The following is a 26974-nucleotide window of genomic DNA, read 5'->3' on the forward strand; positions in this document are numbered from 1 at the left end:
GCCTGTTGAAAACTTTCCTATTCCACCAGACCCATGCAAGCAATTAAGAGTGCATCCTTCCACAATAGTCAACTGATGCTTGCTTTTAACTGTTTATGGTTTTATTTTATGGTTTTATTGCTGTTAACAACTTTAATATTTTTTTTAAATGATATAGCAATATACAAATTTATAAATAATGCGTTCAGCAGCATCTGGATTCCGATTTGTGGGGCAAGGTCTCCATCTGTCAGAAAGAGAATATGGACTTACCTGACTCCAGAGAGGGGTTTCCATCTTGGATGTGAGTCCTGGAAGACCTGCTCCCTGCCTTACAGGCTTTTCCCCACCTAGCCTGGGAAGGTGGGTCTCCAAATAACTCCAGCTACAAAAGCTGAGGCTGCTGAATAGATTTTTTGGGTTGGAGCAGTGTTTAGGTTTCGGGGGCAGGGGGCTGTTCTTATTTATATTATTTTTTTAGTATCTTTATATTTAGATCTCACTATGATTTAGGTGGAAATTGTTCAACCTGGTGTACTTTTAGATGTGTTTTATTGCTTATTTTGTGTCACATTCATTGCTCTACCCACTCTTGCCTCTCATCCCACCCACCACAGGTATGTGGCCCCAGAAGCATGGAGGGTGAGCATGTTGTCATCTTGGATGCTTTCTCAGTGGGCTTCCTGAAAGCAGCCATCTGTCTGGCACTGGGACCAGGATGCTGAATTTGTCATGCCTCCAGAGAAGACAGCTGGTGCCCAGTGGAGCTGGTGGGGTGGAATGCAGGGAGCCCAGCAGGGAGCCTTAACCAATGGCAAGGAAAGCCAGCTTAACTCCAGAAGACCCTGATGAATCTAGTCCAGCATCCTATTGTCTCCATTGCCAGCCAACCAGGTGGCCCTAAAGCAGGACCCAAGCACAAGAGCACTCTCCGCTACCCACTAGTATTCAGAAGCATTGCTGCCTCCAACAATGGAAGCAGAACTTAAGAGCGAAAGGTCAACCAAAAGCCTATCTTGCCCAGCATCCTGTTCTTACAGTGGCCAACCAGATGTGCCATTGCAAAGCTCACAAGCAGCACGAGAGCACAGCAGCACTCTCCTTACTTGTGATTCCCTGCAATTCAAAGGCATACTGCCTCAGCCAGCAGAAGGAGGACATAGACATAGTGGCCAGTGTCCATCAATAGCCCTCCATGTAAGTTGGTGGCCATCATTGTCTCCTGCAGGAGGGAGTTCCACCGTTTAACTATGCACTGCATAACAAAGTCATTTTTTATTTGTCCTGAACCTTCCAACATTCAGCTTCATTGGATGTCCACAATTTCTGGTGTTCCGAAAGAGAGAGAAACATTTATCTACCTGCTTTCTCAATGACATTTATTATTTTATTTCCACCAGGTAGCATTTTCTTTCTTTTGTCCCTATCCTTCTCCCAGGGCAGCACAGGAGGATGTGCACACACCAGACAGGTAAAGCACATTTCCCCCAAAAGAATAATGAGAACTGTAGTTTAAGTGTGCTGTGAGTTATAGCTCTGTTGGGTAAACTACTGTTGCCATGTGGGGAGGACTGGGGCTTTGAATGTTCTGTAAATGTATGATGTGTGTGCAGTCTGAGACTAAGAGGGAGAAAGAAGATGAACGCCAGGCCCACCCTCAAGACGGAGGCCAGGAAGGTGGGAGTGGCTGAGAGCAGGCTGAGCCCTGTTAGCCCCAGTGAGTCAGCCTCCACCAGGCTTCATCTAGCTGAGCTCCTTTTTACATCTGGACTCTCCTTCCTTGAACGTTTTGCAGCAGCAATTGGATGGCCATCTGTCAGGGATTCTTTAGCTGTGATTCCTGCATTGCAGCAGGGGGTTGGTGTAGATGACTCTTCGAGCCCCTTCCAACTCTCCAATTCTGTGATGTAAGGTCAAGTAACGCACGCTCCCTCCAGCTACCCATTTTAGCTTGCCAGTAATTGTGCAAATCCACTCACCGGCTGATTTATTTTTAATTTGTCCTTAATTATTCCAAATAAGGGCTGTAGGAGCGGTCACGGGTGCACCTACCCGCCAGCCCAGAGACAGTAGATGCAGCAAGGGTTGACAGAAACTCAATAAGCACCTTTCAGTTTGCAAAAAGGCCTCAAAGGAGGAGTGTTTAATTAGGTTATGCTGGCTGCTGGATGGAGACTGGGGGTGGGGTGGGGGGAGACATGGCCAGCCTGGTGTCTAGTCATAGGTAATGAAATCACCATTCACACCAGCCACCTGCCATCCAAAAAAATTAAGGAGGCTGTCATGTCAAGGTCCAGGACAGAAAAAGACGTGACTGGCATTCTCATTCCTGCTGTACTGAGAATGACTTCATTTGGGACTGGTGTGAGGGAGAGCAGTCCTGCAAGGTAGGTGAGGAGGAAAGAAGTAAGGGAGGAGGGTGACTCCATCAAGCCCCCTCCTGTGAGGATTTCCAAGTGTCATCAAGACTCAGACTGTGGGGCTGGAGCTGCCCGTTCCCTCCTGGCCTGGCTGTTGGCACCAGTTCTATGCTCCTGGATCTGATCTGGTGGAGGGGGGGGGGAGGATAGTGTGCTTCAGTGGGTGGAAGACTGCTCTTTATCAATGGCAAGACAGCCAGAACCACCACTGACATCAGCTGCAGCTTTTAAGAATGGTAACCTTAAAAACTTGGCCGGGTGCTTGCTTTCCCCTCTTCCCTCCTGCTCCTTTTTCCTCATGTGCCATGTCTCTTTATAGCTTGTGAGCCCAAGAGGTCAGGGAACCATCTTAAAACTGATTTCTGCAAGTCCTCCTGAAAACCCATTTTTGGCTAGACGGCTCTTGCACTAAGCACTAGAATTCTTACCCACAAGAAGCAGTGATGGCAATCAACTTGGATGGCTTTGGAAAAAAGAGGACTAGATTAATTCATAAAGGAAAGGGCTTTCAATGGCTACTAGCCATGAAGACTGTGTTTCCCCTCAGCTGTCAGAAGAGAGATTCAACAGACAGGCTCTTATGTCCCCTGGATTGCTGGGACCTGCCCACCTCCAGACCCTACCAAATGTTTCAAGAGTTGCCCACCCAGCTCCTGTCCACACCAAGACTTCTGAAATATACTCGGAGTCGTGCTCTTTATTCAGCTCGTATGAGCAATAAATGAAACTTTCCCCAAAATGTCTGGCTATATATACATTATTTACACAATGGGCCCCACGTGATTGGCTAATTCCAGGCTGCTCCTGTAGGCCAATCAGGTTGTGGATTCACTTCCTCCAGAAGCCTGATTGGCTGCTCCTGCAGGCCAATCAGGTCGCTGATTCACTTCCACCTGGAGCTGGATTGGGTGGCTCTTGCGGACCAAAGAGACTGCTGCATTCTGGATCCTATTGTTCTAGGATTCAGCTCAGTACATAACAACTTCCAATCTAACTGCAGCTCTACTCAAACAGAGAGCTAAGAAAAACCAACATCTAATCGGTTTAAAATGATCAAGGATCAGTGTTGTTGCCATTGCCGTTTTACCTTCAAAGGCAGGTGCCAGCGCAGAGTCCTGTGTGCCGGGATCTATTGCACTAACGGTCAGATCGCTTTCGACTCCCCCACGCATATTCAGCATGCAGGTATAAACTGTTGCTCCTGAAACAGAAGCCCCAGATATTTTTTTATCCCCAGATCATTCCATAAAAGCAGCATTTGGAAGCAGGAATGTATGCATATGCAAAGTCATTTAAAACACAGAAGAAATCCAAAGAGAGAAGCCCTGATAACACTTTACTGGGAAAAGCAAATGAAAACAGGGTATTAATGTGAGAAGAAAGGAATGGAGAGGTTGGCCTTGTACACAGCATATATTTAGACATTCAATCAAATACACAGAGGGGGGAAAACTCCCTCAGAACTACAAAGCCAGTCAGAGCATGTGCTAACTCAGTAATGGCCATGCCACCCTTCCCTGGTTGCTAAGCAACACTTCCACTTGTCCCCCTCTTGGCTAGCTAACTAACAAAATTAACCCTTAGGCTACAAAGTGAAGGATCCTTGCCTTTGCTCTTCCATTAGGGGAGAGGAGGTGTAGGGGAAACAATTCCATTAGGATTTATCTGAATTGTTCAATAACTAAACAGTCTCCTTTTAGCTGAGGTAACAATTAGCTGAAACAAGACAGAAATGGATTTGAATGATGAGAAAGGAAATTCCAACCAACATTAGGAAATGCTTTGTGACAGTAACAGCTGTTCAATAATAGAACAAACTCCCTCGGAAGGTGGTGGACTCACCTTCATTGGAGGTGTTTAAAGAGAAGCTGCTGGGCATTCTTTAACTGTGATTTATGTAATGCAGGGAGTTGGGCTAGATGCCCAATTTTACAATTCTATGATTCTGGGACTTTAAAAATGAAAGGCAGATGTAATATGAGGAAAAAATGAGGAAAAGTTTGTATGCATCTCCCTTAAACACACACACACACACACACACCCCACACACATTTCTTTCCTGGTGGCGTTGATTTCCAATAGGACTGTGCGCCAAATTCAGTCAAAGCCTGAATCCCGAACTGAATAGATTGTGATCTCCTGTAGTTAGTTGCTAAGAGGCATACTTCCTCTGAGAGAGGAAGCCACCCCAGCCACTGCAATTGCCACTGGTAGGCTTGTGCTCCCATGAATCCGTATAATCCCCTCTTAAAGCCATCACAAGCAGAGCCAAATCAGCACAGGCTGCAGCTCTCAAAGAGATGCCTGCATCCTTTGGGGTATTCAAACCTCCTCCTGGGCACAGAGCCCTTTGTTTGAAAGCAACCTCCCCAGCTTGATTGGCAGAAGCCTGGGCTGAACGTTATCATTAACTGGGAGGGGATTATGTGCCTGATGCAAGAGAAGGCATTGATGACATTGGCAGCGCCAGCAGAACACCGCTGGAAATAAGCGGGTGGGATGGTGGGGGGGTGGGTACCTGGAGGCTTGGAAACGTCAGCCGTAAACAGCCAGTCAGCTGCCCTCTTGGCCTCTGGGCCGACGAGGTAGAATTTCCCAAAGTAAGACATGTCGAACACCGCCAGGGCATTTCGGCAGGTTAAGCATTCGTTCCTGATCTAAAACCGGGGAGGGAAAGAAAACAGAGCCATGGTGTGATGGGGGCACATGGCAGGCAGGCTTGGTCACGTTGAAAGGGAGAATCAAGGGGCATGTAAGAAGTCGCTCAAGGTGACAAGAGAGCACGGAAGAAAAGAAAAGGGACCTGTGAGTCATGCTTTTTATATCTCAAAAAGAAAAACAACAGATATTTCTTGGATTATTTTCTTCTTCAAAAGTCACACCCACCACGACAATGGCTCTTTTCCAGTGCTTGGCATCCCATAACCCATGTCTGCGTGCAGTGACATCTCATCAGACTACCTATTAGGCATCTTTCTTCCCAAAGAACTCAGACCTGAATCACTTTTGATTTTATGTTTCAACAGCTAAAGGTTCCCTTCCACCCCCACCCCCCAAGATGCTGTGCTGGGTGTATAGAACACAGGAAGCTGTTATACAAAGAGCCAGCTGTGAAACCCCCTCCCATAAAGGATGCTGCTGTAGCAACAAAGTTTTAAAAAGCCTCAATTGGCACCAATGGAGGATTTTAAAAAGCTCCAGTTGGCTCCAGTGGAGGCTTTTGAAAAGTCTGATTGTGGTGCAGTCCTGAGGGATGCCAGCAAGCCTCAGTTCCTCTGCCGGAATATCCCAGGTTCAAATCACTGCATCTCCAGGTGGAGATGGGAATGCCCCTTACCTGAAGACTCCCCCCCCCATTAGAAGCCCCTCTTGGCAACAGGACCACTGCATCCTCCTCCAAGGGCATTCTACTCACAACATTGTGGTGAGGTGGGAAATCAAATGTGTATTCATCCGACAGCAAGCGGTTGTATTCATAGTCTTCATGTGGGGTTTGGTCATAAGCGCCATAATAATCATATCCCAAAACCTGCAATAATAATAATAATAATAATAATAATAATAATAATAATAATAATAATTTATTTGTACCCCACCCATTTGGCTGGGTTTCCCCAGCCACTCTGGGTGGCTTCCAACAGAGATTAAAAATACATTTAAACATCAGTCATTAAAAACTTCCCTAAACAGGGCTGCCTTCAGAAGCCAAAATTAGCCAAACCCATCCCTCTGGGAATTCTGCCCCTGGTGGGGTGGATGCCAAGGACTGGGGTTTTCCAATCCTTGGAAAGCCCAAAAGGGCCAAGATTGGGGAAAAACACATGCCCATACATTTAAAGTCAGAGGGAGGTCTAGGACAAGACTGGGGTGAGGAGGACATTATGTGGATCATCCTTCCCACATTAATGGGGAGACAGGCTGGTGCAATTCTGCAAGCTCCTGGGGCAAAGAGCAGCACAGGAAAACAGGCAAAAGAGCCTTTAGAGTACCTCACAATGGTAGTGCTAGAGGAACAAAGGTCACATGTGGAGACATGATGTTCCACGATACTCCTCCTTGGTATCACATCCCTAAATTTTGTACTTACTGGTGCCTGACTCTTTGGATGGAACCAGCCTGGCCTCTCCCAACCATGTCTCTCTTGAAATACACAACCTTGTTGCAGAAGTTCCTGCGAGGGTCACAAAAATTTGAGTGTGGAGGGAGGAGATGGAAGGAAGAAGAGTGTTAAAAAAAAACCTGAACCCCAACATTCCATTGAGCCATGAAATTAGCCTGTGATCGCTCTCATGCTATTGCCTCCTCTTTGCTGTTCCTGGAGCTAATGTTGTTCTAGGCTCCATGCCCCCATAGTGTTAGGGTCTACCTGGGGCCCCTCACCACAAATAATTTCCCCATACAAAGCCTGCTTGGGGCTTTGATCCCTACCAAACTGACAACACACACTTCCCTCGCGGTTGTTGGATGGCTTTTCTCCTCCTTTTCTCCTCTAAAAACAACTTGCGCCACATCCCTTCTGGCCGTGAGGGTACACAATGGTGGGTGGCTTGCTCAAATAAAGTATCAGCTTTGGACCATCCATGAGGTTTCTAGATCAAACCCTAGAGTTGTGCAGACACAATCCATTTCAGGACATGCCTGTTTCAGAAGTCTTCCAGCAAAAGCTACCCACAGCCCTGGATGCCTCTGTGCCTAACGCCCCATGTCCACCCAGAATTTCTCCCATGAGCTTTGGGTCTGACCTCATAGAGGGGGTCCTTCCTCATATTGCGCCCAGCCAGAGGTTCATCATATGGGAATACGACAGAGTAGTTTTTTGCATATGATTCATGGCTTCTTTCCCGGATCCAGCGGTTGTTGTTTGTAAGGGAGTGGTGAAACCTCCTAAAGAGAGGTGAACATTTCAGAGACAGACCCAAGTGTTATCTTCAGATGAGGACCAAATGGTGAAATAAAGAGATGAGTGTGCTGTCACCACCCTCATTTTCCCCCAATACCAATTATATTCGGTGGATTGGTCCAATCTGGACATGGGATGAATAAGCAAACACCAGCAATTTCTGCTCCCAGAAACCCTACTGCGAATGCTCCCAGCACATTTTTAAATGCTAAATTTGGGGGGTTTCAAACTGGGGTTTTTTCAGGAAAATGGGGCCAGAGGGGGGCAAATATAGCACACCCATCTCTTGTCTCTGTCTAACCTGTTTACTTCTCCATTTGGTTAACACCTGAAGAATTTTATTAGTGGTGTGTACATTCAAAATGGAGGAATTTGTTATTTTTTATTGTTGCTTTTATGGCTCACCTTCTTTGCTCCAAGGAGCTCAATGTAGCATGCATAGTTCTCCCCCCCCCCCCCCATTTTATCCTCACAACAACCCTGTAAAGTAGGTTAGGCTGACAGTGAGTGACTGGCCCATGGTCATGCCCAATGATCTTCATGGCTGAGTGGGGATTTGAATCTTGGTCTTTCCCAAATCCTAGTCTGGCACTCTGAACGCTACAGCATGTTGCAGCATCCATGGCAAATTAGAGGCATGAGTTGGCCGTCTTCCTGATTTCTTTCAGAACCCAGAAAGATCTCCATCCACAATGGTGTTGGACTTCCAGGAAGGCAGATGGAGGTGGTGGTGGTGTGGAGGGGATTGGTTTCAGTGTTCTGGTTGAAAGGCTCCAAGCATAAGGGGCAGCACAGAAGAGGGAGGTAAATCTAGATATCAGCAAACCATTAGTTGTACAATCAGGGCCATCCCTGCCATTAGGCAGGGTGAGGAAAAGTGCCTCTGGTGGCAAATGGAGGCAGCCAATAAGATTCAGCTAGTAATAATAGCATAGGAAGCTGCCTTACATGGAGTCAGACCACTGGGTGCATCTAGTTCAATACTGTCTAGGCTGACTGACAGTGACTCTCCAGGGTTTTAGGCATGGAGTTTTTCCCCAGACCAACTCAGAGATGCCATTGGTTAGGGATTGAAGCTGGGGCCTTCTTCATGCAGAGCAGGCTCACTAATCACTGAGCTACGGCCCTTCCCCAGCCTTGCCTTGCATCTGGGTCCCCAAGGAGTGCTATCCAGTCTTTTACCTCAGGCACCAATACATACTTTTATTTTATAACCCCTGCAGAATTTGCAGGGTTCCGCAGATTAACAAGGCCATAAGTTCAGGAACAGGATTCTGAGCTCCCCTTGAGGAGGCTAATGATGACAGGCATGCTTATCCTCACACTACTTTTGGTGCTAAGATGCTCTTCCATAGCAGAATCCAAGAGCACATTGCAACAAAGGAGGCTGTTGGCAGGTTTTGACACAGAGGTGCTTCTGTGTCTGCTGTTTGAGAACATGCCATTTCCTCTGCTTCGGAACAGCACACCATTAAAATAAATTATGTTTTGAGTGACGCTGACACCACTCTCTTCCTCTGGAGGTAGGAGGGTACGAGGCACTTGCTTGCTCTACATATGAAGGCAGAGAGAGACATTACAGGCTGCAGCATCATGGTAGAGTCAGGCCTTCCAGTTTCCAGCTCTTGAACTCACTGTCTGCCTGGCCACCAGCTTCACTTATATACATTGTTCCAATGCTGCCCTCCGCACCACTTAGTCATAGTTCAGTGGAAGAGCAGCTGCTTTGCATGCAGAAGGTGCCAGGTTCAATCCTTGATAGCCCTACATGGAGATGCTAAGAAAGACTTCTTGTCCAGAACCCTGAAGAGTGTCTTCAAGTCAGTGCAGACAACAATGAGATGGAGGGACAATAAGAACCTAAGGAGACCCTGTTGGATGAGGCCAGTGGTCCATCTAACCCAGTGTTTCCCAACCTTTTTTGGGCAAAGGCACACTTCTTTCATGAAAAAAATCTCGAGGCACACCACCATTAGAAAATGTTAAAAAATTTAACTCTGTGCCTATATTGACTATATAAAAAGTACAGTGGTGCCTCGCAAGACGAAATTAATTCGTTCCGCAAGTCTCTTCGTCTTGCGAGTTTTTCGTCTTGCGATGCACGGTTTCCCATAGGAATGCATTGAAAATCAATTAATGCGTTCCTAGGGAAACCGCCTTCAGACCAGGTCCGGGGACAGTCTGTCCCCCGACCTCTTCTGAAGGCTGGGGGGGGGACGACAAGGGCTTTTCTTCCCACTGCCAGCCTTCAGAAGGCTGTTCTGAAGGCTGGCGGTGGGAAGAAAAGCCCTTCTTCCCACCTCCCGCCCCGCAAGCTCCGGGGACAGGAGGGCTTTGCTGCCGACCGCCAGCATTTTAAAAGCCCCTGCTGTCCCGGGGCGATTTTAAAATGCTGGCGGGCGGGAGCGAAGTCTCCGCTGCCCCGAGGAGATTTTAAAATGCTGGGGGTCGGCAGCGAACGCTTCGCTCCCGCCCGCCAGCATTTTAAGATCGCCCGGGGCAGCGGAGAAGTCTCCGCTGTCCCGGGAAGGCAGGCGGGGGGAGCAAAGACTTTTGCCCCCGCCTGCCTTCAGAAGAGGTCCAGGACCTCGTTCCGATGCCCGGCGGCGGGGTGCGAGGTTCCCGCCCCCCCGCCCCACTTCGGAGCAGCGTTCCGAAGCGGGGCGGCTGGGGCAGGTGTTCCCGCCCCCCCGCCCCGCTTCGGAGCACCGGGAGAAGCGATCTCCCCGCAGCCCCTTGCTTCAAAAGAGGTCCGGGGGCAGCGGGGAAGAAGCGCTGCGCTTCCCGCTGCCCCCGGACCTCTTTTGAAGCAAGGGGCTGCGGGGAGATCGCTTCTCCCCGCAAAGCCTTGCTTCAAAAGAGGTCCGGGGGCAGCGCGAAGCACTTCCCGCTGTCCCCGGACCTCTTTTGAAGCAAGGGGCGGTGGGGAGAAGCGATCTCGGGCGCCGCGGCGCGCAGGCGCACTGCTCGCTCCTCTTTCCGCGCAGGCGCCTTCTCTCGCTCTTTCGCCTCCTTTTCTTTCTCTCTCGATGGTCCGCCTACAAAGGAGCGAGGGAGGCGCCCGCCATGTTTGGATTTGCATCCAGCAGGAGATGCCGCCGCCGCCCCGCCTCTCCCGCCTCCCTCCCACGGCACACCAGGCAAGGTCTCACGGCACACCAGTGTGCCGCGGAACACCGGTTGGGAAACACTGATCTAACCAACCTCTTGTTCTCACAGTGGCCAACCAGATGCCCATTATGGGAAGCCAGCAAGCAGGACTCAAACCCAAGAGCCCTCTCCCCTCCTGTGGTTTCCAGCAACTGGGATTCAGAAGCAATGTGAGGCAGAGCATAGCCATCATGGCTAGTAGCCATCACTAGTATTCCCCTTCAACTGTCTAACTCAGTATTAGCTTTCTTTAAGACCACAAGCTTAGCATGAGTCAACAGTGTGATGCATCAGCAAAAGAAGCTAATGTAATTCTAGGCTGCATCAGCAGAAGTATAGTGTCCAGGTCAAGGGACACATTACTTGGTTTCATTCTATTCTAATAGTTCCACTCTATTCTGCCTTGGTCAGACCACACCTGGAGTCCTGTGTCCAGTTCTGGGCACCACAATTTAAGAAGAATGTTGACAAGCTGGAACCAAGATGATAAAGGGTGTGGAAACCAAGCCTTATGAGGAACAGTTGAGGGAGTTGGCTATGTTTAGCATGGAGAAGAAGAGAGTGAGTAGAGATATAGATTCAGGTAGGTAGCCATGTTGGTCTGACGTAGTCGAAATAAATTTAAAAATTCTCCAGTAGCACCTTAGAGATCAACTAAGTTTGTTCTGGGTATAAGCTTTTGTGTGCAAAAGTATCTGAAGAAGTGTGCATGGGGTCACGAAGAATCGGACACGACTAAACAACTAAACAACAACAAGGTGCTACTGGACAATTATTTAATTTATTTTGAGTAGAGATATGATAGGTAAAGGTAAAGGTACCCCTGCCCATACGGGCCAGTCTTGACAGACTCTAGGGTTGTGCGCCCATCTCACTCAAGAGGCCGGGGGCCAGCGCTGTCCGAGGACACTTCCGGGTCACGTGGCCAGCGTGACAAAGCTGCATCTGGCGAGCCAGCGCAGCACACGGAACGCCGTTTACCTTCCCGCCAGTAAGCGGTCCCTATTTATCTACTTGCACCCGGGGGTGCTTTCGAACTGCTAGGTTGGCAGGCGCTGGGACCGAGCAACGGGAGCGCACCCCGCCGCGGGGATTCGAACCACCGACCTTTCGATCGGCAAGCCCTAGGCGCTGAGGCTTTTACCCACAGCGCCACCCGCGTCCCTAGAGATATGATAGCCATCTTCAAATATCTGAAGGACTGTCCCATGGAAGTTGGAGCAAGCCTTGTTTTCTGCTGCTCCAGAGACCAGAATCAAAACCAATGGGTTCAAATGGTATGAAAAGAGATTCCAACAAAACCTCAGGAAGAACTTCCAGGTGGTAAGAGCTGTTTGGCAGTGGAACCATTCAGAACCCTGAAAAAACTAGGCTGTTTGGGGTGTGTTTTTTTAAAGGGTAAGAACATGCAGAAAGTCAGATGTTCAATCCTGGAATCCCCCAGGTTATACCCCTGACTGAAATTTTATTTTAGATCTATTTTACCATGGATTTATTAATGGCCTCCTAAGCAAACATAAGATAATTAGAAATTGTTAAAAACACCAAGAATCAGAAAATACATTGGGAACAGGACTAAAACCCTAACAAGTGGCCACTCAAAGTAAAGACCCATCTACCCAGCTGGTAAAGCCTGTTGGAACAAAAATATCTTCAGTTGTTTCCAGAAAGTGTGGTTGCCCCTGCTTCCATAGGGGCATCCACACTAAAAGCCCAAATTACTGGAGAGCTGCTGCCAGTCAGTGCCGACAATACCAAGCTAGATTTGATGCGGGTGAGAAGAGAACTATGTATTCCACTCTGGGCTCTGTAGAGCTAGCTTCTCCAACCTGATGCGCTCCAAAACTACAGTTCCCTGAGATCTTTTGGTGAAGGGTGATATATAAATCTAATAAATAATAATAATGATGATCAGGATCAGCCAGCTGTAGTCCAAAACCTCTGGAGGGCAACGGGGTATGGAAGGCTGCCTGAACAGATATAATTACAGATATAATTTCAACTTGCATCCGACTCCCGGTGATCACACAGAAGCAGAATAGAGGCAATGAGATCAAACTGACAAAGAAATTAATGACGACTATTAAGAGCCATCAATTCCCAGCCATTTGAAAGACAGAAACATCTGTGGAGCAGGCCTGCATTTGTGACGGAACCCACTGGCTGCTGGCAATCCACACTACTTTGCAATGCAGGGTGAGAAAATCCTATACAGCAACCCCGCTTTCAGGCTCCTACAATGTGGTGTAAAGGTTAGAGCCTGGGAGACCAGCGTTCGAATCCCTACTCAGCCATGAAGCCATGACCTTGGACCAGTCACTGTCTCTTAGCCTAACCTACCTCACAGGGTTGTTGTGAGGATTAAATGTGAAGGAGGAGAACCATGCACATCACATTAAGCTCCTTGGAAGAAAAAGGTGGTATATAAGTGTAACAAGTAAAAATAAATAAAATATTGCCCTAAAATGTATAACTCTTGGTAAAACTTAACAGTGAGTAAAGTACAAAAATAATAAATAAAAGTGAAAGACAAATGTAAAGCATTGTATTCAACCAAGTTCTACCCACAGGAGACTCCATCAGAGCTACTTTGGTCATGTCCACCCACTTCAGTGGGTCTACTCTAACAAGCATTAAGTTACCTAAATGCAACACAACAGACCTCAACACACACCCCAGCATTAAAGATAGATTTTTACAAAACAGAGGCCAAGGTTTTATAAAACATCTGGTGCTCCAGATATTGCTGAACCACAACTCTCACCAGCCCCAGCAAGCATGGCCAATAGACAATGGGAGTTGCAGTTCAGCAGCAGCAGGAGGGCCAAATTCCCCCCCCCCCCCCCGCTGGCCTACATGAACATAAAAGGTTCCACATTGCACTGGAAATACTACAAAGCTGGCAGCAAAAGAGTCTCATTGGGACGACTGTGTCATAACCTAGGAAAAAACCACTGGACCATCTAGCTCAGGGCCGTCTTAAGCACATCTGGCCCTTGGCACAAAGATCCCTCCGGCACCTCCTCCTTTTCCCAGAATTTAGAACTCGGGGCCCAACTTGCAGACCACCTCATAGCCCCAGGAGCCACTACCCACAGAAAACGCAGTCAATGTGGTGGCCGCTGCCCATGCCGCCGCCGCCAAGCGGTTGAGGGAGCAGCAGCAGCAGCAGCACCAATGCACCCGCCCGCAGAGGGGGACGGGCCGAGGAGGGTAGGAAGGAAAGATGGTTGGCAGGGCACAGCTGGGGAGGCCACCAGCAAAGCTGTGCAGCTCCCCCTGAGAGGCCGGGGCCCTGGCGCAACAAGCCACTAAGCCCTATGGGAAAGACGCTTCTGATCTAACTCAGTTTTGTCCACACTGACTGGCAGTGTAGAGTTGTAGAGTTGGAAGGGGCCCCGAGGGTCATCTAGTCTCGTGCAACCCCCCTGCAATGCAGACAGAGAATATTCCCACCCCTACCAGGGCGGAAACCAGAACTTTGTATATGCAGATAGGACACTCTATGCCTGGCTGCTGGCCTATCTTCATACATTAGTCTATGAAAACTGCCTTATTCTGAGAAAGACCATTAGTCTACCTAGTTCAGTATTGCCTGCACTGACTTGAAGTGGCTCTCTGGCATTTCAAGACAGGAGCCGTTCCTGGAGACTGAACTTTTGCACGCAAAGCAGATACTCTACCACTGAGCTATGGTCCTTAGTCCTTACCCTAGAAAGAAAGATTCCAGTCTTCATAGTCCTGGGTAAAGGGCTCAGAAGAACAAGGATGCAAGAAGCTTCCTTATCCTGAATCATACCATTGCTCCCGCTAGCTCAGGACACTATATGCTGGCTGGGTGTTTCTCTGCCATTTGCTGCCTCCTCACAGGAACCCCCCTGCCAGGACACAGGCAGCATTTATCATCAACTCCATCCAGCACTTTTTGCTCCCTTCACACTGAAGATGGCAGCCTAAGCAACCTTTTTAAACAGGGTTTCAGACACCCTCAGCCTCACTGGGGAATTGAACCTGGAACCTTCTGTATTCAAGGCAGATTCTCTACGGGGCCAGAGCAGGAAGGTGCTCACCTAATGTCATAACCGTACATGTCCTTTTCAGGATACCCATGGATGATCCAGTGGGCCAGCTCCTTCCCACAGCCACCTCCGAGCATCATTCCTGGAGGGAGCAAAGAGCAAAATTGTGGAAAGACTACGCACTCAGATCTGGTACAGAAAACAAATTCCTAAGCTGAGCTCTGACTCAGGAGGGCAGGATCTGATGGCTTTACTCTCCTCAAATTACTCCTGGATTCCTGAGGGCAACAAAAGGTGTCAAATATTATGGGTTGTATCCAAAGCAAGCTCTATATTCAGAGGGAACCCCCTGCAGTTAATAGTCATGAATCATTTAGGTTCATTCATTTCAAAGGGTGTGCTCTAAGTAGAACTAAGCTGGGCAAGCCAGGCCACACCAGCCTACCAATTATAGGTAGATAGCTCTGTGCTTATGTGTTGGAGGCCCAAGCTGTGCTTATGTGTTGGAGGCCCAAGACAGCACTGCAGCTCCTATTAAAGGCCCAAGCTGGGGTCAGAGTCCTCAAGAGATGCAGCCAAGGATTCAGAACTGAAGAGGGAACTGCCCTCAGTGCCTACCAGAGAAGTACATAGTGAATCAGAGGCATTCGTGCAAGATGAGCACACAGTGCTAGTGCCTCTCCAGATGGAGCAGAACGTCTGGGGATGACTGCTGCTGAAACACCATTGGTGGTTTGATGGCCTCTCCAGCCTAAGCTCTGCAAGCAGCTGTCCAGAGTGCTGCTGAAGACAGCACTGCAGCTCCTATTAAAGGCTCAGTCTGAAGATGACGGCTGCTGAAGCAACAACCATGCCTGGAACTGTCCAGGGGCCTAGCCTCTGCACTGCTCAGGCTCTGGGAAGGGTCGCATTGTGAGCCACAGACTTTCCAGCTCTCTCCTGCCACTTCCAGGTTCCCAGCACTGTGTGTGCGCATAGTGGTGCGCAAGTAGATCAGGTGCAAGTGAGGAGATGCTTGTATATAAATTTAATAAATAGCAGTAGCAGTAATAATTGTAGATCATACTTATGTAGAAGAGAAAGTTTGTCTCTTACCAGCGCTGTTGAAGCCACAGCCCAGAAAGAAGCCTCGGACTTCTGGCGCTTCCCCCATGAGAGGCTTGTGGTCAGCAGTGAATGACTCTAAATCACAGGGGGAAATAATGAAACACAGACCACTGAACTACCAGTTTCTGGGAACCACAGGAGCAACAAGAGCTGTTGTCCTTACCAAAATAATCGCAATACCCACAGAAGACAGGTTAAAAATATTAAAGCATAGACAAAAAGGGGGGGGGGGCAGACACATCAATAACACATTCAAAGTTCTTGGTGTAACCAAAATTTTAACACGCCTGCTATACCAAAAGCAGGCTACTATGAAACTGCTTGATGTTTCTGAAGCAAGATGTGCTGTTCCCTCCCATCAGCTGGTAGACAGGGCAGCGCACTTCAGTGAAGGAACTTCAGGAGCTCACTTGACATCTGGTATGGAGCAACTGGGTGTGACTTAGGAGAAACAGCCTGTCAGGCCAAATGGGGAAACATTAGAAAGAACATCCTGATAGTAACAGTGGAACGGACTCCTTTGAAAGGTGCTTGACTATCTCCTTCATTGGAGGCTTGTAAGCAAAGGGTGAGACATGGGTGGCACTGTGGGTTAAACCACAGAGCCTAGGACTTGCCGATCAGAAGGTCGGCGGTTCAAATCCCCGCGACGGGGTGAGCTCCCGTTGTTCGGTCCCTGCTCCTGCCAACCTAGCAGTTCGAAAGCATGTCAAAGTGCAAGTAGATAAATAGGTACCGCTCCGGCGGGAAGGTAAACGGCGTTTCCGTGCACTGCTCTGGTTCGGCAGAAACGGCTTAGTCATACTGGCCACATGACCCGGAAGCTGTACGCCGGCTCCCTTGGCCAATAAAGCGAGATGAGCGCTGCAACCCCAGAGTCGGTCACGACTGGACCTAATGGTCAGAGGTCCCTTTACCTTTAAGGAAAGGGTGGGTGGTCACCTGTCAGCGATTCTTGAGCTGTGGTTCTTGTGATGCAGGGAGCTGGATGGCATGATCCTTGGGGTCCCTCTCAACCCTACAATTCCAAGATTCTATGAAAGGCTTTGGGGCCAAATATTCCCACTGACCTGAGGTTCACCAGTGTCCTAGGTTGGCCCTGAAATAATATGATTGGCAACTGGGTCAGCACTCATTTCAACAAGGTTTAAGAAGAACCCAGGGAAGAGAAGTCATTGGCTTTTTGCCCTCTGCCAGTAAAATTGCCATTGGCCTTCCCTGTTCTTAGTCATCCTTTCATGCACTCCAATTATTTCCAAAATTGTGGAAGGTGAATCAGAGCACTGAAGAAGAAGCATCCTCCTTAAGAACAGTTCTCTCAAAACTACCCTAATTGAGCTGAAAATACTTAAGGGGCTATTCCTGGCTTCAAAATGATTACTTTATATATATAAATATATAACAGTCATCTTTCTCTCACTTCCAGCCCACGCATTCCAATAAATTACCATCGTGTATTCTCCCTGTAGCTGATATTTATTTTTTTATTATTATCATCAGGGGAAAGAGAGGTATTTTATATATTAGTAAAAAGCTGAACCGATTTCTGCTGTCAAAGTTTCATAAATGTCAGCAAGGTGTGGGGTGGTAGGTGGAGAGAGAGACAGAAAGGGATAAATATTTCAAATTAAATAAAGGGCCCTGATGTGTCGTTCGCCTGTTTTGGTGCTCAGTTTGTGGGGCTGGGGGGTAGAAGAGTCAGTCAAGGGGGAATTTCTACACATTATTTTGCACATGTTTCTTTTTTTTTGGGGGGGGGGAGAGTGTTATGTGAAAGCAACCACACCATGGAACTCCCTGCTTGTTGACCTTCAATATACTCTTTTCGGCACCTGCTAAAAACATATTTTGCTTAGGCAAGCCTACTCAGATATGTAAAATGTTGGCATGTGGTTTAATCTGTTTTTAGCTCACTGCTGATTTTAAATTTTTTTAAACGTTTGATAGGGATGTTTTTAACTGCTTTCATCAATTTACTCCTTGTGTAAACTGCTTTGATGTTTGATTTTTAACAAACAAGTCATACATAATTTTTATGAAATTAAATATGTATCATAACAGTGCCCTGAAATACTGCAGTTCAGTCCCCGAAGAGTTCAGCCAAGCTCCCTTTCTCTTCCCACAATCTGTTTAATGTACCTAATTATAATCATCATCATTATTGTCATCATCAATCATAATTATATACCACCCTTCATCAAAAGAGTCAGTGTGGCGCAGTGGTTAGAGTGTTGGACTAGGACCAGTCAGAGACCACGGGTTCAAATCCCCCACTCCATGAGGCTCACTGGCTATGACCTTGGGAGCCAGTCGCTGCCTCTCAGCCTGACCTACCTTACAGGGTCATTGTGGGGATTAAATGAGGACGAGAAACATGTGGCCTCTTTGAGCTCCTTGGGGAGCAAATGGTGGGATATAATAAATAAATTAATAACAATAACAATAACAATAACAATAACAATAATAATAATAATAATAATAATAATAATAATAATAATAAATTTATTATTTATACTCAGCCCATCTGGCTGGGTTTCCCCAGCCACTCTGGGCAGCTTCCAATATTAAAATACAATAGTTTATTAAACATTAAAAGCTTCCCTAAACAGGGCTGCCTTCAGATGTCTTCTAAAAGTCTGGTAGTTGTTTTTTTCTTTGACATCTGGTGGGAGGGCGTTCCACAGGGCGGGTGCCACTACCGAGAAGGCCTTCTGCCTGGTTCCCTGTAACTTGGCTTCTCGCAGTGAGGGAATCGCCAGAAGGCCCTTGGTGCTGGACCTCAGTGTCCTGGCAGAACAATCGGGGTGGAGATGCTCCTTCAGGTATACTGGGCCGAGGCCGTTTAGGGCTTTAAAGGTCAGCACCAACACTTTGAATTGTGCTCGGAAACGTACTGGGAGCATACTAGGTCTTTCAAGACCGGTGTTATGTGGTCTCGGTGGCCGCTCCCTGTCACCAGTCTAGCTGCCACATTCTGGATTAGTTGTAGTTTCCGGGTCACCTTCAAAGGTAGCCCCACACAGAGTGCATTGCAGTAGTCCAAGCGAGAAATAACTAGAGCATGCACCACTCTGCAGGCAGGTAGGGTCTCAGCCTGTGTACCAGATGGAGCTGATAAACAGCTGCCCTGGACACAGAATTGACCTGTGCCTTCATGGACAGCTGTGAGTCCAAAATGGCTCCCAGGCTGCACACCTGGTCCTGAATGGGGCACAGTTACCCCATTCAGGACCAGGGAGTCCCCCACACCTGCCTGCCTCCTGTCCCCCAAAAACAGTACTTCTGTCTTGTCAGGATTCAACCTCAATCTGTTAGCTGCCATCCATCCTCCAACCACCTCCAGACACTCACCTTCACCGCCTTCACTGGTTCTGATTTGAAAGAGAGTTAGAGCTGGGTATCATCCGCATACTGATGAACACCCAGCCCAAACTCCCTGATGATCTCTCCCAGCGGCTGCTTGTAGATGTTGAAAAGCATGGGGGAGAGGACAGAACCCTGAGGCACCCCACAAGTGAGAGCCCAGGGGTCTGAATACTCATCCCGCACCACCACTTTCTGAACACGGCCCAGGAGGAAGGAGCAGAACCACTGTATAACAGTGCCCCCAGCTCCCAGTCCCTCTAGACAGTCCAGAAGGATGTTATGGTCAATGGTGTCAAAAGCCGCTGAGAGATCCAGTAGAACTAGGAAACAGCTCTCACCTTTGTCCCTAGCCCACCGGAGATCATCGACCAGTGCGACCAAGGCAGTTTCAGTCCCATGATGAGGCCTGAATCCCGATTGGAAGGGATCCAAATGGTCTGCTTCTTCCAGGCATGATTGGAGTTGTTCAGCAACCACTCACTCAGTCACCTTGCCCAAGAATGGAAGATTTGAGACTGGGCGATAGTTGGCCATATTGGCCGCATCTAAAGATGGTTTTTTAAGAAGCAGTTTGATAACTGCCTATTTCAGTGGGTCTGGGAAGGCTCCCTCACAGAGAGAAGAATTCACCACCCCACAAAGCCCATCGCCCAGCCCTTCCCGGCTAGCTTTTGTAAGCCAGGATAGGCAAGGATCAAGGAGACAGGTGGTTGGTTTCACTCGTCCAAGCAGCCTGTCCACATCCTCAGATGTAACAGTTTGGAATTGATCCCATGCAACTTGACTAGACAGGACTCTAGCACCCTCCCGCCCCAGCCCTGCTCCCATGGTGGAGTCTACCTCTTCCTGAATCTGAGCAACTTTATCTGCAAAAAACTTTGCAAAATCATTGCAGGAGATCATGTGGCCCGTACTGGGCCCCAATGTAGCAGGTGGTTCCGCTAAATTGCGAACCACCTGAAGGCACCTCCTGCTGTTTTCTGAAGATGCAATAGAGGCAGTGAAGAAAGTCTTCTTCGCAGTCACTACCGCCACTTGGTAGGTTCGACATTGAGCTCTAACCCGTGTCCGGTCAGCTTCAGAATGAGTTATCTGCCACCGGCGCTCTAGCCATATCAGTGATTGTTTCATTGCCCTCAGATCAATGGAAAACCACAGGGCTGTCCGGGCTCCATGCAATCGGAGAGGTCACTTTGGAACCAAACAGTCAATAGCCCTGGTTAACTCCACATTCCAGTGGGCCACCAGGGAATCAGCTGAAAGGCCATCAACATGGGATAAAGCATCCCCTACCACTCTCTGGAAACCATTTGGATCCATTAAGTGGCAGGGGTGGACCATCCTCCCTGCAGTGGAGTAGGGTCACGGAGAAGTCCAGTTGCACCAGGAAGTGGTCTGACCACGGCACTTCTTTAGTTTTGCTTTTACTTAGTGTCAGATCACCCACATCCATAGAGGTGAACACCAGGTCCAAGGCATGTCCACGGTTATGAGTTGGGCCAGACTTATTCAGGGACAGCCCCATGGAGGCCATGGTTTCCACAAAGCATGGAATTTCCATGAATAAAGAAGGTCCCATGGTGGTTTAAAAAGCAGAACATATAATATCTGTCCAATACAAAAATCAAAACCATTGTATAAATACAATTATTATAATAAGCAATACATAGCAGAAGACATTTTCCAATAAAATGCAGGTTATCATTATAGCAGCAACATTGAAAATAGGGAAGAAAATCAGCAGTAGGGTATCTAAAATGCAAGAATGGGGCACAGTGCATAGCAAATGCAGCATCCTCTAGACATTGCTGGACTATAACCCTCATGACCCCTTACCATTGATCATGCTGACTGCTGGAAGTTGGGAGTCCAGCAACATCTGAAGAGCACAATACTGGCTACCACCAACACAAGCGTATCAGGGTTATGTCTCCATATTGCTATCCAGGTCAATAATCTATCACTCTCTCTGGCATGTGGCATGTTTTTTGAGAGAGATCATGGGTATGGTTAATACCCAGCTGGTTATATGTTTTGCAATTGTTTCTTCTCCCCAGGGCACCCCTGCTATGGATGTTATGAAGGTAGCGATTGCTGTTCTGATCAGTTACCTGTCACAATCAGCACTGTTTCCATTCCCCTGCAGCTCAGTAACTGCCAAATGCTCCATTATCTGTCCCTCTGTCTGCAATTTAATGAGTGTTATGCAGCTTACATAGGTATTTACATACCCTACACAACCATTTATGTAAATTTCAGTGGAAATCAAATGGCAAAACATTTTTTTTAATTGAAATTTATACATTGTTTGCAGACTAGAGAAAGAAAGAGCAGCAGCAGCAGCAACAACAACAACATCATTTTTCATGCACCACATAGTTAAACTATGGAACTCAGTCCCACCAGAGCAAGGGTGGCAACCAGCTTTGATGGTTGTAAGATCCAAGAGCAGGCTTTTGAAATTTGCTAGGAATCTTACACCCTACCACTACTGAACAATTATGGCCATATTCACAGCATACATGTAAAGCACTACAGTACTACTTTAAATGGCCGTGGCTTCCCCAGAAGAATTCTGGGAACTGCCATTCATTAAGGGTGCTTGGGCAGCCCCAACTCCCCTCACAGAGCTATAGTTCCCAGAGTTTCCTGTGAAGAGGGGTTGTTAAGTCATTCTGAGAATTTTAGCTCTCTGAAGATAATAGGAGTCTCCTAGCAACTCTAAGCACAATTCAAAGTTTTGGTGTTGACCTTTAAAGCCCTAAATGGCCTCGGTCCAGTATACCTGAAGGAGCGTCTCCACCCCCATTGTTCTGCCCGGGTGTTAAGATCCAGTGCTGAGGGCCTTCTGGTGGTTCCCTCATTGCGAGAAGCAAAGCTACAGGGAACCAGGCACAGGTCCTTCTCAGTAGTTGCACCTGCCCTGAGGAACACCCTCCCATCAGATGTCAAAGAGATAAACAACTACCTGACATTTAGAAGACATCTGAAGGCAGCCCTGTTCAGGGAAGTTTTTAATGTGTGACATTTGATGTATTTTTAATCCTTGTTGGAAGCCGCCCAGAGTGGCTGGGGAAACCCAGTGAGATGGGCGGGGTACAAATAATAAACTATTATTATTATTAACAAACTACAGAACTCTTGATTACTTAATGCCATATCACAGTGCATTAGACGGATAGTGTTGGTGTGATAGAAGTCTTCCTTCTCCCCATTAGACTGTAAACTCTTTGGTTCAAGATCCTGTTTGGTTTGGTTTATGAAAATGGATAGCAAACTGTATATAAATAAGAGTTCCAGGCAAATGCCGCCTGACTAATGTAGCCTGGCAACTATCTCCTCTTTCTCTAGCTAATTTGGCTGCCAAGAAAACAGAACTCTGGTGCCACCTTTAGGACTAGCAATCATGACATTCTTCTACTCTCTCCCCTTTTGTCACCACCCTCTGAGTTTAGAAATCAGCTTTTTCTTTTACCTAACTCCTAGCCCAGGGCAACAGTCATTCAAACCCTTCCAGTCCTATTCCCTAGTAGGAAGCTTTCACTTCTTTTCTCACTCCCTGGGCCAGCCTCTCCACGAGACTGAGGGAGGAAGATGCCCCAGGTGGAAAGGTGGAAGGGAGGGATGGTCATAAAATTCCAACAAAAATAGAAACTGGAGCATAAATTGCTTATTCATCCCATATCTGGAACAGAAATCATTCCAGCAAATGGGGTTGGTATTAACTGCTGCTGCTGCTGCTTTCAGCCAGCCAACGGTATGGTGCAATGGTTAGAGTGTTGGATTATAACTTGGGAGACCTAGGTTTGAATCCCCACTTAGTCATGAAGCTCACTCTCTCAACCTAACCTACCCTCACAGGATTGTTGTGAGGATAAAATGGGGGGGGGGGGGTGTCATGTAAACTACCCTGAGCTCCTTGAAGGAAAAGGAGGCATATACCGTATTTTTCGCTCTATAGGACGCACCAGACCATAGGAGGGGGAGAACAGGGGGGAAAAATTATCCCCCTCTCTGCTCAGCACCCATTCAGTGAAGCGGCAGGAGAAACGGAGCCCCTTCCATTTCTCCTTCTGCTTCGCTGAAGGGGCGCTGCGCAGAGAGGGAAAACTGTGCAGCGCCTCTCCAGCGAAGCGAAGCCTGGAGAGCAAGAGGGATCGGTGTGCACCGACCCCTCTCGCTCTGGGGGCTTCAGGCGGCTATCCTCAAGCCTTCGGAGCGCAGCGGGAACTCCTGCTGCGCTCCGAAGGCTTGTGGATAGCTGCCTGAAGCCTCCGGAGTGCAGTGGGAGTTCCCGCTGTGATCCGGGGGCTTCAGGCGGCTTCAGCTAAAGCAACGCGAAGCCTCCGGAGTGGGGGGAGGGGAGCTCTCCCTCTGCACTTCGGAGGCTTCGAGTTGCTATTGCTGAAGCCAAGGAGCCTGCATTCGCTCCATAAGATGCACACACATTTCCCCTTAATTTTTGAAGGGGGAGAAGTGCGTCTTATAGAGTGAAAAATGCGGTAAATGTAATAAATAAAACTTATTTATTTATTTTCCCCTTCCCCTCATTTGTATAGTGTTTCCTTTTCGCTGAAATGGAGGGGTTGGAATAAAATAATGACACCAGAGTAGACATAAGTTATTATGAAAGTTACATCATTTTGCCCGCAGTAGACAGCAGCATAAATAATGCTGGTTTTGGTGGAAGGTAAAACTGCAGTGAAGTGGAAATGGGTCTGCAGGCAATGAATACCATGCAGAATGGAATGAAGTGTCTCATCTTAAGTCCCTGCTGGCGAGATGGCAGAGCTGGGCATATGTGCTTCATGCAGCCTGTCCTGTACCTCCTAAATTAGTCTCAGCTGCAGCAGAGGATGCTAAGATAAGATTCAACTGCCAGCGTTTGCAGCTTTTGTATATGGGGTTTCAATGAATGTCAGCTTGCCTTTTGCCTCTGAAAGGTCGTGGCTCACTGGTAGAGCATCTGCTTTGCATGTAGAAGGTCCTAGGTTCAAACCTCTGCAGTATTTCCCGGTGGGGCTGGGATAGCCTGGGCAGGTACCACAGAGAGACCAGCTGCCAGTCAGTGTTGACAACACTGAGCAAGGCAGATTAATGGTTTGACTCAATACAAGGCACCTCTCTGCACTCCTATTTAATCCAGCCCTTTATTCAGAAACCACAAGGACTAGAATCCTGCTTGCAAGAAGGCCCCAGGTTCAATCCCTGCCATCTCTCCTAGTAGGGCTGGGAGAAATTCCCTTCCTGAAACCCTGGAAAGACACTGCCAGTCAGTGTCAACAATATTGAGCTAGGTGGACCAATGGCTCTGACCTGGATATACCATTGATTAAAATGAGATGAGGGTTGGGCAATGAAGGTCTTTTGCTTCTATCCAAAACTAGCTGTCAACTCCTGACTACAACTAATGAGAATAAAGTGCTGTTAGATTCAAGGGTCTTTTCCTCAGGTAAATGGTGTTAGGGTTGCAGACTGTCTCTAAATCCTGTGCCATGCTTTTATGGGCCTGGAATATCCTTACCTGGGCCACAGACTGTGGATTTGATTCCGGTTTTCTCCAGCACTGGAACTCGGTTGATGGCGCCTTCAATGTGCTGTGTAAACACATCCCAATCCAGATCAAAGAGGCCAAAAGCAAACTTGTCCAGCACCTGAAAGAGCCAGCATGCTCATTTCCAAATGTTCTGCCCCCTCAAGAAGTTTTCAAAGATGGGGATTCAGTCTTGGACAGCTGTGATTGCCAGTCCAATGCTGTCCTGCTATGGTCAAGACAGAAGCCCATGTCCTTCATTTCAGGAAGGAGAGAGCTATTGAGGGCTACTAGCCATGATTGCTATGCTCTGCCACCATGAACAGAGGCAAAAACACTTCTGAATACCTGTTGCTGGAAACCACTGGAGGGGAAGAGGGCTCTTGTCCTCAGAACCTGCTTGTGGGTTTCCCACTTGGTCATTCGAACAGGATGCTGGACTAGGTGGGCCACTGGCCTGATACAGAAGGCTCTTCTTATGTCCATACCAAGCCTGATCTGTCCACACTGCCTGCCCATCACAGGTGACAGTGCTGCAATCCCTTTCTCCACCTCAAGGAGGGGCTCCAATATCTGTGCAAGAGTTCACACACAGCTTTCTTAAGCAGGGACTGGTTCACACGCCAGCAGGTACTTTGTGCAAGCCCTGGAATTTTAACTACACGTCTTCAAGGTAGACCAAGGTGGTGCCTTCAAAATCCTCCAGAAACATCTCTGATTTCAAAGTCGTCTGGGCTTTTAAAATGTAGGGTTTTAAGCACCTTGTTCAACACACACACACACACACACACACACACACACACACACACACACCTCTCTCTTCCCAGCCTCATGCAGTGCTGTGCTTTTTAAAATTCCTTATGAACACCACTCACCTCCTCCCAGAAGATGGGATTTGACTCATATCCGCCCACAGAAAGGGCATCGCCTTGGAGACGCAGATATACGGAGGTGTCATGATCTCGAACATTTGGCATGTTCTAAAAATACCCAAAGAGGAAAAACTAACAAATCTGGGGGAAGACACAGCATGTTCACATATATATATACACACACACACAGTGTTTGCTTGTTTGTTTGTTTTTAACTGTGTACCTTAGTCACCTGGTGCCCAACCTTTTTTATTTTTATTTTCCTGGGTGCTTTACAATCATTTTAAGGCCTACTGTGATTTTAAGAGCTCTGTTAGCAGAATGTATGTTTTTTCTGCTCCTGGATTTATTTATTTATAGATTGTTTATAAATGACGATATACATTATGGTGATGTACAGCAAAATCGCAACTTTGTAAAATTATAAAGTCATAAAATGCAGACCAAACAGCCATCAATGAATTAAATTAATTTCCTAAAATCACTTGGGGGGGGATGCTTTCAAAAGGTGATGAAATATCAGAATCATAGGTGCTGTCTGATTTCAACAGAAGCACTGTATGTGCTTTTGCACATTGTTAGTTTTGCAGTGACGATGCTTGGCTATGGCAAGAACAGGATGCTAGACTCAGTGGGCTTGCATTGTCATCCTGCCAGGCTTTCCATGTGCTCTGTCCCCTGACCGATTTCTCCCCTTTGACACCCCAGAGTCTCACTCCAGAAGCCCTTGATTCATGGGGATGTTTTAGGGTAGATGTAGACCCTATGGTAAAGCTGGAGCAAAGCCACTTCTGCCCTGCAAAAGGAGGTGGTGTTGCGGGCTTCATGCCCCCACCACACATGTGGCGGCTGGCGCTCAGCCTCCGCACTATAGAGGGAATCACCAGCCGCATCACCCCCCGGACAGCCAATTGGCTGGCTCGGGGGGCGTGGCTGCCCTATTTAACGCAGGCGTGACCTGGGATCTCCCTCTTTTGCTGCCTCCAGCTGGGACCAATGCCTAAGCCAATACCACTCATCACCTGTAACCAATAAAGTTGTGGCCTTAATTAGCCCATTAACCTTAATAATTGTGTCATGTGTCTTTATTTCCACTGGGGGGGCGGGAACTCGCCACGCAACTGAGCAGCCTTGCCTGGTGCTCTGGTGACCTCCCATCCATACTACCAGAGTGCATTGTATGTGGGGCTGCCCTTGAAGGCAATCTGGAGTGTACAGCTAATGCAGAACGAGGCTGCCAGGCAGATATGTGGGGCAGCCTGATAAGACCATGCGCCCCCTGCAAATGCTGAAATTACTAGTTCAGTTAGTGTTATTGCTTTGAACTGTTTTTGCAAAAGCATTTTTAATGATATAAAAAATTCCTTCCAGTAGCACCTTAAAGACCAACTAAGTTAGTTCTTGGTATGAGCTTTCGTGTGCATGCACACTTCTTCAGATACACACAGCATGTTCACATCTGAAGAAGTGTATCTGAAGAAGTGTGCATGCACACGAAAGCTCATACCAAGAACTAACTTAGTTGGTCTTTAAGGTGCTACTGGAAGGAAAAAAATTTTTGTTTTGACTATGGCAGACCAACACGGCTACCTATCTGTATCTTTAATGATATAGTTACTGATGCGTTT

The 26974-nt window shown here is 47.6% G+C and overlaps 1 protein-coding gene across 2 annotated transcripts in view; it reads right to left on the reverse strand.

Annotated features, from left to right (window-relative positions):
• SARDH (sarcosine dehydrogenase) overlaps positions 1-26974 on the reverse strand; it is a 51661-nt gene that overhangs the window by 15390 nt on the left and 9297 nt on the right. For both annotated transcript variants that reach the window (XM_028714704.2, XM_028714703.2), the window contains exons 8-16: positions 25350-25454; positions 24466-24595; positions 15564-15650; positions 14520-14610; positions 7142-7283; positions 6487-6570; positions 5815-5928; positions 4918-5056; positions 3487-3600 (exon numbers count right to left, since the gene is read on the reverse strand). In XM_028714704.2, coding sequence (XP_028570537.2) covers positions 3487-3600; positions 4918-5056; positions 5815-5928; positions 6487-6570; positions 7142-7283; positions 14520-14610; positions 15564-15650; positions 24466-24595; positions 25350-25454 — 1006 coding nt within the window. The remainder of the gene's footprint in view (positions 1-3486; positions 3601-4917; positions 5057-5814; positions 5929-6486; positions 6571-7141; positions 7284-14519; positions 14611-15563; positions 15651-24465; positions 24596-25349; positions 25455-26974) is intronic.

The sequence above is a fragment of the Podarcis muralis genome, chromosome Z (assembly GCF_964188315.1).
Source record: "Podarcis muralis chromosome Z, rPodMur119.hap1.1, whole genome shotgun sequence".
NCBI lineage: Eukaryota > Metazoa > Chordata > Lepidosauria > Squamata > Lacertidae > Podarcis > Podarcis muralis.